General features: G+C 33.6%; 1 protein-coding gene across 1 annotated transcript; it reads right to left on the reverse strand.

Annotated features, from left to right (window-relative positions):
* Positions 1 to 1117: 1117 nt before the first annotated feature.
* Positions 1118 to 11795, reverse strand: LOC113496257 (neurotrophin 1-like). Its single transcript, XM_026875433.1, has 4 exons — positions 11718 to 11795; positions 2607 to 2939; positions 2245 to 2449; positions 1118 to 1781 (listed from the first exon to the last, which is right to left on the reverse strand). Exons 2-4 carry the CDS (start codon positions 2928 to 2930, stop codon positions 1579 to 1581), a joined length of 732 nt encoding a protein of 243 aa, XP_026731234.1. The 5' UTR covers positions 2931 to 2939; positions 11718 to 11795; the 3' UTR covers positions 1118 to 1578.
* Positions 11796 to 11924: the final 129 nt, after the last annotated feature.

Raw genomic sequence — 11924 nt, forward strand, 5'->3', positions numbered from 1 at the left:
TTTGTCTTTGTTTCTAGTGCACAACAGTGTATTGTATTGTATAATTGACTCTTGATTGATCGACCTACGACCTACATTGTCGTCGACAGCGTCTGCCTTTGAATATTCTATTGTTTACCAGGTATTGGTAATTTATCAGGTTTAAACTGGATTTTTTAAAACATACGCTTCGAAACACTAATAAAACTGGCATATAATACTGACGTTACGTATGAAAAATGAAATTTTCCATGAATATTTTTGTTTTTATGTTGCATACATATTTTTAACCATTGTATTAAACTTTTAAATAAAATTTTCGATTGCACAGCCATGACCAGAATTTTTTATTTAACATTTTGTATTTATTAGTCGCTCGCTTGGACCAAGTAAATATACTTCATTATCGCTCAGCAACACGTCAATAATATGTAATTAACCTTCATAAACTGAAATTAACTTCTAGATATTTAAGAGTGCTGCATTTATCTGGCTTGCGAGCACCGAAAACGCGTTGCTTTTTTTTTGGCAACACCAAATCCTGCAGTAACCGCAATGGGCTTGAAACAAAACACTGCAATGTGTCCTCTACCTAAGATATATTATCTTACCTCAATAAAGACAAGTGTACATTAGTTCGAGATTAGTTCATCAAACTAACGTACTTGTCTCAGTGTTCATATTATCGTGAGTCCTACCTTAATTGGGGACTCAGACATATAGATGTTAATCTTTGCACATGGGACTTTGGCTTCAGAGCGATACAAGTACCTACCTCCCTGCTCAAATCTTAGTACTTGGAAACTACGGTATAATATGTATTTGTAGAACATCTCAAACCAGTTCTCTAACAACGTTATATTCTATACATCTGTAAATTATTATCCAGTGTTCAAATTTACACCAGTATTAAATTAAATATCTAACTGTTCGCTTCGATTTTGTGCGATGCGAAATGTTAATTATTTAGAACAACATTCAAAGTTTTCTAACAAACCTGAATACTATAGACTAAACAATATTACAAGTTTAGGAAACAAAGCAACTAAGTAAGAAAGTAGAAGTTGAAACAATAATGAAAAAGTAGACCGCAGATTTGTACAATCATGTTCACAACAATACACACGATTTAGTACCGCATTAATAAAACGTTCACAATAGAGGAAAAGAGGTAGACCTCAAAAACTCGCACCTCATTCTCGATAATGGCGGACACGCGAAAATCACATGACATTCGCAAACCACCAGAGAAACACTTTCGCTAACAGTAACTCTTGCTTTCTATACAATCCTGGTTATGCAACTAAATATCAAAGTTGAAGACCAGTTTATAAAATTTTGGGAAATTATACGAAGTCGGAACAAGTTGTTGAACTGGTTTTGAATTTTCATGCTTGTTAAACATCGTTATTGTGATAATATAGATGCTGTGTTTTATGTATTCATCATGTACAACGGTTTTAACTTCTTTCGAACATTAAAGCAATGTTTGACAGTTAAACTTAACTAATGCATTGAAAAAAGTTTTTGTCATAGGTGTCTAGCGATGAATGTGTTGCTGTATAGGAATAAATGATTTACAACTGTTTTATTCATTACTTACGTGGGGTAATCCTCGGAGTGTAGACACAGCGTATTGGTAAACAGTTCACACTTGTTAGGATCAGCAGCTGATACAGGGAGCTTCCTCGCTGGAGTTGGTCGGCGTTTGGCAATGGACTGTGGGATCGGCGAGGCTGGCTCAGGCGTAGTGCGGCGAACTGGGGGCTTCGGCTGGTAGGTACCGCGACGGAACTGAGCTCCTGAGGATTAATAAATAATAAATATAAATCTTGGGACAACTCACACACGGTTATCTGATCCCAAGGCTAAGCAGAGCTTGTGTTATGGTAACCAGACAACTGATAAACTTACTTATATATTTCTAAATACATACATATTATAGATAAATTACACCCAGACACAGAACAAATGATCGTGCTCATCACACAAACATTTCTTCTGGGTAGGAATCGAACCCACGACCTCCGGTATAGCAGTCAGGGTCACTAACCACTAGACCAACAGGCCAGTCAATGATTATGGATAATTGATGCTATTGGTGGGTGTTTTATCTAATATAGGCTTTAATTTTACCACATTTGACTTAAAATTAAGAGTAAGAATCCCGTTTCCGGGCTTAAATAATTCTTCGAAAACCTATTTTTAGGACAGGAAGTCTTACATTTTTGGCTACTAATACTGAACCAAATTTTCAAAACCAACCTTTTCTATCACTATATCTGTTTAGTGCCCTCAACTTCTCAGCTACCGGCAAGTCTTGGGCCAGCGTCTGGTTCGTAGACTCTGCCATCAAGTCTAATGTTCCGTTGTCAAGTCGCGATACGTTCGTGTATTTGCTGCTTATCTTCGTCACTGACATTGGTGTTGTTGCCTCTGAAGTAGTTGTTGATGGCGTAGTTGTGTTCCTCTAGAAAAATAATTAGAAGATGTAAAGTACAGATACAAATAGAAGTGAATCTGATTGGAAGGGTTCACATTGCCGCAAATTTGCGTTCATAAAAATTCAAATTAATTGAACATTTGGTTGATCTAAATACGAATTTGTACCATTGTGGTGTACTTACTTCATGTGTACGGTTTGAAATATTAGTTTCTCTGTGTATCACATTCTGTACTCTGTTTCCAGTGTAAACTCTATTAGTGTGATTCCTTGGTAATATTCTACGAGATCGCATGGTAGTGAGTTCTACGCCCGTTTCAAATGGTTCATCATCGTAAACCGTGTCTTCTGTGAATGATCGTCTGAGTAACTGTGGTGGTGCTGGTTCGTACGGTATTTTGACCTCTCTTGGTTCCTTCCCCGACCTGACCGCTCTTCGAATAAGATTAGCCATGTCTAAGAGTATGGGTAGCATTAGGTCTGTGGTATTGTCATTGTTACCGAACATTGATCTCACCTGGAAACAGCAAAATGTTTTATGTAGACCAGTGTATTTGTAGATGATGGTGATGAAGAACATGATAGAGTTATGAGAGATCATGGTGAATTGAGATAAGATGGTGGTGTTATGAAATGTATAATAATGACAGACCAAGGAAAGAACCAAGAGAGAAGGCAGGTAAATGTAGAATCGAATATGAATGAAAAGAAGCATTTATTAAAATGTATAAATACAAATTGATACAAAATATTAAATACGTCGTTACGTTAATTGTATTAAATTGGATAAACAATTGAAAACACAGGTTTGTTCTTATATTCTCACATAAAAGTAAACACTTTGACATTGCAGCTGTTTATTTTTATGAGTAATTGTTTAGATATCGCAGCTGGTCGTGCAAACTAGTTTATCATTATTATATCAAACAATGTCCATTTCACGGCCATGGGAAGGCCTAGTTCTAGTTTTTACCCATTAATGTGAGATTAATATCGTGTGCACTACTGTTTATAACATTGTTATCTCCAACTGCGTGCTATGTTGTTTGGAGATTTTTTGACTTTCGTTAATTGTATGCCTTTTTTTAATAAATAAATAAATGTTTTTTTTTCTATTTTTATAGCTACTAGCTATAGGTACGACTAAGTTTATTTTGGATTGTGTAGAAATCGTCATTTTTGTTATTAATTTTAGTAAGAGCAGTGTCTTTTATGGATGGACAATGCATTTCGTTAATTTATATGGCTATCTCTGTCAATGGTAGACCAACATAATATTAGACGCGAATAGAGTACCGATAAGAGTTTCGCTTTTGTTTTATATTTCGAGTTCCCAGCCGTGAAAGCTTCTCACTCAGTTTTAAATGGTCCCACATTTGATGTGATGATTATTGCAGCCGCACGCGTGTCACAAGCGTTAAAGTAACTTATAACTTCTACTACACACGCTTCATTCGCCTTAAAGTAGAAAATAATTGGTTTCAAAACTGATATTTTGATTACTTAATATGTGCATTTATTTATGGAAAGATATTTTTTTATTGGTATGTGTACTATTAAAAATAAGGCTATCACTGCTTCCTCTCTCCAAAAATATTGATGTGCCCGACAGGGTCCATAATGGTTCTGTATTATTATATTTTTAAGTCCTTTATGTACATCATGGAACGCAATAAATTATTGAGTATTAAGGTTATTTTAGTGTGTGCTAAATAATTCATTTTCTTTTTCTCAGCATTCGAAGATATAGGTGGCTTCTACATATTATTAACTCTATCTAGTTTTATTGATTGATAAGTGTTGTTGATTCACGATTCAAGAGTCACAATTATCATTTCGTCGTTCGTGACGGAACATGAATGGCGTGCGTCGTTTGTCGGAAATCGTGTGTTTGTTTGTTCGCATGTCTGCTCATGTGTTCCTGTCGGAAACCAGGCTACATTTCGATGTCAAGGTTTTGGTATTTACATACTTCATTAGCATTAGTAGTTATAGCTATAATTTGAACTCAGAAGTGATGTGGTTTTTTTTTTGTAAATCTTTCTTTTTTGCTAGTCACTTGTTATTGGTATCTTTTTTAATCAACCCACAAGCTTTGGCATAAACCAGCTATTTAGCGCTAATTCTTTGGTAACAGAATCATATTAGAATTCTTTAGTTCCAGCAATGTTGATATAAAATAAGTGACGATCAATGCATATTTCAATTCAAATACCGTGACCTCAGTCAATCACCACACAGGTTAAATAACTCGCGTAATGTAATGTTATCTTAAACGGGTTTAACGCGATCTTGATCGATGCTGTACAGAATGCGACCGCCATGGTTTCCGATTACTTTCGTTTCGTCCACATTACGTCAAGACTTTCCCTCATGGTGCCTTATCTTAGGCCCGTCATTGCGTCAGGCGTTAAGAAAGGAGATGATTCAGATGATTTGGCAGTTTTAAGTTATGTTGACTTCAAATCAATGGATTAATATGACTTGTTTGTGTTACTTTAAGTTCCTGTTCGTAATGCGCCGTTTTATTTTATAGATATTTCGTTACGTGAATAATATCAATGTTGTAGACAGTTTACGAGAGACTTATCATTAGGAGATTTTTAAGTCGATAATAGATTGTTAAAACGTGCAATGTGCATGATGAGTAAGTTCAAATAAAAGAATGTTTAGCTCTGAGAAAACTCGCGAGACTGAGACCTCCGTACAAATAAGACAAATAAATAAAAAAAAAATCGTTTTACTATATATTTTCTTGACTGCAACAACTGTTTTTAGCCTTTATTTTCACGGTTCATGAGATACAGTCTGGTGAAAAATGAACCGACAGACGGACAGACGTACCTTAATAATATGGATTCGTTTTCACCCTTTAGTCACGTACCACTAAGCCCAAAAAGAATTTGAGAATTTTGTAAGTAATTATAAAATCATAAATGTCGTCATAAAGTTATCATATCTTCATAGTTACAAAGAATCCGCATTTAATGATTTCTAGTTAACAAGATTAACAGCATAATGTCTCGCTACAATGGTCACCAATTAGGCAAGAAATGTCTTCGTTTACAATCTGATTAATATAGACTGTTTATCACAATGATTTATTATGCATATTGTAGAACGAAACTACCATGAAACAAATAAAAAAAATGTTTGCGAGTCTGTTACGTATGTGAATTAAAACGGCGAAATAACCAAAGAATACAGCAGATCCTTATTACGTGCAAAACTCATGTTGAATTTTCCTCCCTGGGACAGGTGAAGAAGTCAGAATCTTAACGGCTAAACTACAAGAGCACTTCACACTTCACCCTTCCTTTGAATCGGATTATATTGAGGTCCCCATTTTTTCATTCAAGAAGATGTAATCTATAACGTAGAAAATTTAATCACTAGATTTGATCTGGAAGACTACATTAGCACCAAGGGGTGGGTTTCTGGTCGCTTTTCACTTTTATCACTTAATTGCATTAATATTAGTTTCAAGTAATGCCTGTATCTCACTAGTGCTGGACAAGCCTTTTTGTAACAAGCTTACTATAGTATAGAAATTAACTGTGAGATTTACCAGAACTGTATTTGTCAGCCGTTGGTATACCATAAAAAAATAAAAATCGCTTCGTACTAACCTTCTTAGTATTTTCTACGATTCCCGTGTCCCACAAAGACGCATTTTCTGTTACATATTCATCGTATAATCTTAAAATAGTTGCGAGTCAGTGAGGTGCGTCAGATTGGATGCCAGTTGCTCGAAGCCGCAACGCAGATTGCCGATATGAAAGCGTGCGTGGACCGTTTTTGATAAATCTGGCTCATCTCATGACATACCTCATATTTTAGATGTAACTTAGTATGGTATTAAAATGTTCGTTTTGGCAAGTTAATTAGTTCGCTGCAACTGTCACGCATTTTTCGGAATATATGTATTCCTTACATATTTTTTTCTAAAATCATTAACCCTTGTGCAATATTTTGTAAGTAATTTGACAAATCATTTAGATCGAATTAAAAAAGAGGATTGAAAAGTACATATATCTTCACGGAAATTAAGCTCCTCACACCGATATTGCTATATTCTTAACATTAGGTTTCGTCAGTAGGTATATAACTACAGTTTAGCAGTTTAATGATCGTAGTCTTGTACAAGTAATCTTGATGTGTTAAAAGTTATGAGTTGCATACATATTGGTTACAGTTTTGTAGTTGATGTACGATTTTATTACTTTCTGTTCTGACAATGACATACTTATGCTTCGGTGACAAATATTTTTTAGTGTGAATCAATAATAGTTAGTTAAACCATTAATTGTTACAAGGGTACAATTAGCAACGGTAATCTTAAATAAACTGTTCTGCCTTTAAGGCTTAACTTATCTATTGTTATTTCATAGACTTTTAATTTAAAATTAACTTGTTCAGATGGGCAGATACGGCTTTTTATATGTTTTTTTACCATACCACTTCTAAATAAGTATCTCAAAAATAAGCAGCCAGATTCAAGATCCCTATGGTAACGAATTAGCTTAAAATAATTATGAACTTTCATACCCTAAATTAACGTAGAAATTATATCGAAAAAACATGAATATTTTCCTAAAATATTAAAATGATTATGAAATAAAGTCAAGTTTTGTAAAAACACAAACTTTTTTCAACAAAAGGTTAATAGTTCACTGCACGACGCTTTACGGTACAATTAGTACCAAAAACAAAATTGCGCCAATGTTTTCAACACCTGCCATCACAATGAGGATAAATGGTCTAGATGCCGTATTTTGTCGAAATTCTATCAAATCTGAACTCAATTCTGTAATATTGTCCATTTTATCTAATAAAAATTACTGAAGACATTAACCGATTTGGAAATTAAGTTCGTTTCAACACTGAAGAAAGTTTTGACAAAAGATTATTTTTTGTTGCTCTATTTTTCCAATGTAAATAATAAACAAAAGACTAATCGAGACGAGTCTACAAATAAAAGGTCGTTAAAGTCTTAGATATGTTTTTCAGTTATAAATCTTGCTATTAACTAGACTTTGTTTCTATAATTAAATATATTGCAATAAAATTACGTATATAAACATCAATACATGACTTAATACGAATGATTACTCTAAATATAACGCAATTAAAAACACTCTTATTTATTTATAGATCTAGTTTAATACTCATAAATACACATAGAAAACTACATTACCTTGAAAACTACACGTAATTAATAACAAAGAAAGTATTGTATCAACAACACACAATGGACAAGGGAAGCGTGTAAATACACTGCGGGACACAAAAACTGACCCAGTTCCTGTATATTGGAGATCGAATGAAATCTTATTCTTGATAACGATGTCAGAACAATGAGTGAGATGGAATGTTTGTCACTTTAATAATGATTAAAGTGCACAAAAAGTTTGACAAGTGAAATTGTTCAACTTTGTTCGTATCACTTCCTATACAATAGGTTTTGTTGCAATTTCTGTTTGTAAATTGATAGTTTTATTGTGTAAACTGAAAGAGGTTTTGTTGCTTATCTTGTTGCATGTTAGTTAATTGTAAGTTTCTATTTCCGCTTGTGATTTGGCTTAGTTAACTTTTAAAAGAACAAACGCCAATTATTTAATTAATCTCACTTGTCAACTTTAAACGATATTTTATTGGTTTACGAGGTTAAACAGCCACTAGAATAGACCCGCTGTATAAATGTAAGCAAAGTAATATTAGAAACTGAAGCCGACGTAGTTAAAGGCAAAAGAAGAACCTTACTTATTTAACATAAATGGGTATCAGTATCAACCACAGCATCACGATCCCGTACAATGATAGCTAGTCAGTTGCTCAATATTACCAAAACGTCAATTGACAATTCCAACAAATTGTAAATAACTTGAGCCACAAAACCGCACGTTTATCTATCATTTTAAGTATTTACTTTCGTTAGTTTACAAAATTGTTTGCTGTGGAATCCATATTGCTTTTCAATTACTCTTTTCCTCGGCAATGCTATTTGAATATTTCGAAATAAGATAGGTATCTTTTAGTTAGATATTTCGATAAATTCTTGTAAGTACACTAAACCGTTTAGTTTTACGCAAGCACAATTTTGATGATCAATGTTAAAACAATTGTTACAATGCATCTGAAACATAACATAGTGTAAGTACAAGCTACACAGCTATACCTATTCTTTACGCATGGAATCCTACACAGTCTAGGTAAACATAGATACGTGTGTATTTCCTTAAAGATACAGCTACATAACGGTGTTTCTAGCCAATTAGTTTAGACATAACGTCGGTTCACATGACTAATTACAACACGCTTGCACCAGAGAAACGGAAAAGTAAAAACTCGATAATTGTGCGAACTAATTCTCTCACTACATTGTGTCGCAAAATAATCAAATAAAAATGTGGAACACTTCTGTTGGCCGACAGTGTATTATCGGGAAAACTGTGCATGCACGTTTATAATGAATTAGAGAACTTTATGTTAAACAATAGTGTGATTGTAAGTTGGTTTGTCTCATTAGCTGTATTGTAGAAGGCTTGTTATGCGCATACTTAATTGCATATTTTCCCTGTATAATGGATGCTACTTCCAACTCATGTGTTAACTTTATAGAGTAGTTTAGTATGGGATACTGTTATATTTACTACTGAAATACGTAATTAGATACCCGCACTTACATACTCGGATCATAATGTGGAGCGATCAAAAACTTTTGATACTTTGTTTAAAACTAAATTCCAAATTCCATTTCTCTCTAATTTGTCATAGTCTTTACTTCAGAAACGGTGTTACGTTACAGCTTCAGATTCGGCATGGCATTTGGCACAGTTATAGTATTGCGTGACCATTCTATTAACGACAGGTACACAATACTCGAAATTTGTTAAATGTTTACTTTGTTGACGAGCGAAAGTTGAATAAAAATGAAGTATAAAAGCTATGAATACAATAATAAAACAATGGACCGGTTATAAAGGGATTTATATACCTTTGGAAATCTGCATAGATTATTGCAGCTAGGCCTGTCAGACAAAAACAAAAAAACGTCTGAATACAGAACGCGTTTGTTTACTTAACTTAAAAAATATTTCTTAAAACGCAATATGTTGTTAATCTAATTAAAAAAAAATACAATTAAATATGTGTCCTAATGCAATAAAGCCTTACATGATATATTATATCATACAAACTAAGCACGAGTTTCTCGAGTAACAAGTTGACTCAAGCAGCCATTAACTCCAACAAAGCAACATTTACAAAGCGCTTGACTAGCGATGACAATATTGAAGTACGCCATAAACAAACGAATCGGCGATGGCGACTGTCAACATTTGTGCTAACTTTCTTAGTATATATTGTTACAGGTTTATTTTAGCAAGTCAATGCCTTGTATAAGAGTTTGAAAAGGTTATGATAAAATTTAATACGATAAATGAGTAGAAAAGAAAATCTGTAATGCATATTTTATTATCAAAATCATTCATAAGTATTAACTAATTAGGGGATTTAAATATAACAGCCTCTTGTGTTAACACAAAGTAGGTTAAATCCGAAATAGTTGGTAAACGCCTACACAGAAGATGTATTGTGACTAAGCTTTGGACATCAGTTACTCTTACACAGATAATATCTCTGTTAAAACTTCTGTATAAGCTTGTAAAGCAATAAAGGACCAACAATAACACCTTAAACAGTAACGCTGCCTTCCTTAGAACTAGTGTTCGAAACTGTGAACAATTGAATAGAAAACCCACGTTTTATTCGGCAAACAAAACGAATCAATGCTCAAAATTGTAACGATTGCTGAAACAATGAATAAAAAGAAAAAGTATGTTTATTGGTCAATTGTATTATTGTTACTGCTAACTGATATTTTATGAAAGGTTTCATTAAAATGAACGACTTTTATTGTTATTTTATGATGACAGACAATGGATATGTTTGATGTGATATGTTAAGAAATTTGTTGTATTTAATAGTCATCACTTGTGAGATATTTACGATTGAGGTAGTTTTGAATATAAATAATTGAACTCTGTAAAATAATGCCTACAAACAACTGTACTATTTGCACAGAAAATTGGACACACGCCAGGTATTTCTTTAGTCATAAATCTGATATTCCTGGGTTCTCTGTGAGCCTAAGCTACATGCGGTTGTTTCGTATAACACAGCACAATTAGAAACTATCGCTCTTTATTTAAACAAATGTTGTCTTTCGCACCAAATGCCTAATTTAAATATTTGTAACGATATAAACTCAGTCAACTTGCCCTATCGCTTCTTCTATCTAAACCCCGAACCTAAACGCCATCGCTAAACAAAATTAAATTGAAATTAAAAACCCCGCTAAAATAGATTTATTCTAGTTGACTTGCTGGTTTTATTCTAAACACAAAATTTACTTGACTGAATACACGAGAATAGAATAGAACCATCTAATGCCTCATTGAACGGATTAACTCTGATAGTATTGTTACGTGCTATTATATGTTTATGATAACCGTGGGATAACTTTGAAGAGAAGTATAATTTAGATTTTCTCAAACGATACATTTATTTGACGGCATTGGTCCGGTCAATGACACACACACAATTTATTTCAAAACGCTTGTTAGATAATAATTACGATTGTTATGAACTAGTTCATTGAAACTGTAATAATGGTTTATTTTGATTCGTAATATATGAATGAGAAGATAATGATGCATCTTTGCTATTCATGTATTGATGTTAAATGAATGATGACTAATATTTTTTTTATTAATATTGTTCAGCAGTGATAGCCTATTGCTATGCCCCTTGGACCGAAGAGTTAAAGGTCGTATGGAATATCGTTATCGTCGATGGAATATAATGAAGAAGCATTATATCTCAAGAATTTTCAGGGATATTTTAAGCATTGCCGGGCTTCTTTTCCTATGTCGGCAAAAAGAAGAATGAAATATTAAAAGTATACTTAGCAGTATTAGGTACTTGGTTACGAGCCCCATCAGACACGTATTAACCGACCTATAGACAACAAGAAACAAAAAGAAAGACGATCCATAACCTAAGCCAGAATGCAAATAACTGTCAATGTTTACAAAAAAGTAAACATTTTTTTCGTATAACCATATTTTTGTCCATTTCTTTTATCAATAAGTATCATAAACTGGTTCAAGTATTTGATTATAGTAATAGAGGTATCTTGTATTTGCTCACAAAGTTATTAGAAGTTAGAAAAAAGGATATTACATTATACTTGCATTTTCCAAACCAACTACAGTTATCTGATAATTCTTACCTGAGCTAGATTCAGCGGTGCTCTACCAGGCGGGGTGCTAACTTGGTTTGCCACGAGTGACGCAAAAGCCACCCTCTGGTTCCCGACATAGCCCTGATAATGGGCAGAATCTGTGCAAATTTGCCCACATGATCTTTCCTCTCCAACGCCCTCAACACAGCGTCCTTTATCATACCTTCCTTAGCTCTTATCTTATTCGAAGATTTA

Source organism: Trichoplusia ni, chromosome 7 (assembly GCF_003590095.1).
Source record: "Trichoplusia ni isolate ovarian cell line Hi5 chromosome 7, tn1, whole genome shotgun sequence".
NCBI classification, from domain to species: Eukaryota; Metazoa; Arthropoda; class Insecta; order Lepidoptera; family Noctuidae; genus Trichoplusia; species Trichoplusia ni.

Excerpts from the sequence above, each read along its gene's own strand:
- LOC113496257 (XM_026875433.1), bottom strand. The coding sequence starts at position 2,930 with ATGTTCGGTAACAATGACAATACCACAGACCTAATGCTACCCATACTC. Across the intron at positions 2,450-2,606 it reads TTTCAAACCGTACACATGAA|AGGAACACAACTACGCCATC; the intron begins GTAAGTACACCA and ends TTATTTTTCTAG. Across the intron at positions 1,782-2,244 it reads CAGATATAGTGATAGAAAAG|GAGCTCAGTTCCGTCGCGGT; the intron begins GTTGGTTTTGAA and ends ATTAATCCTCAG.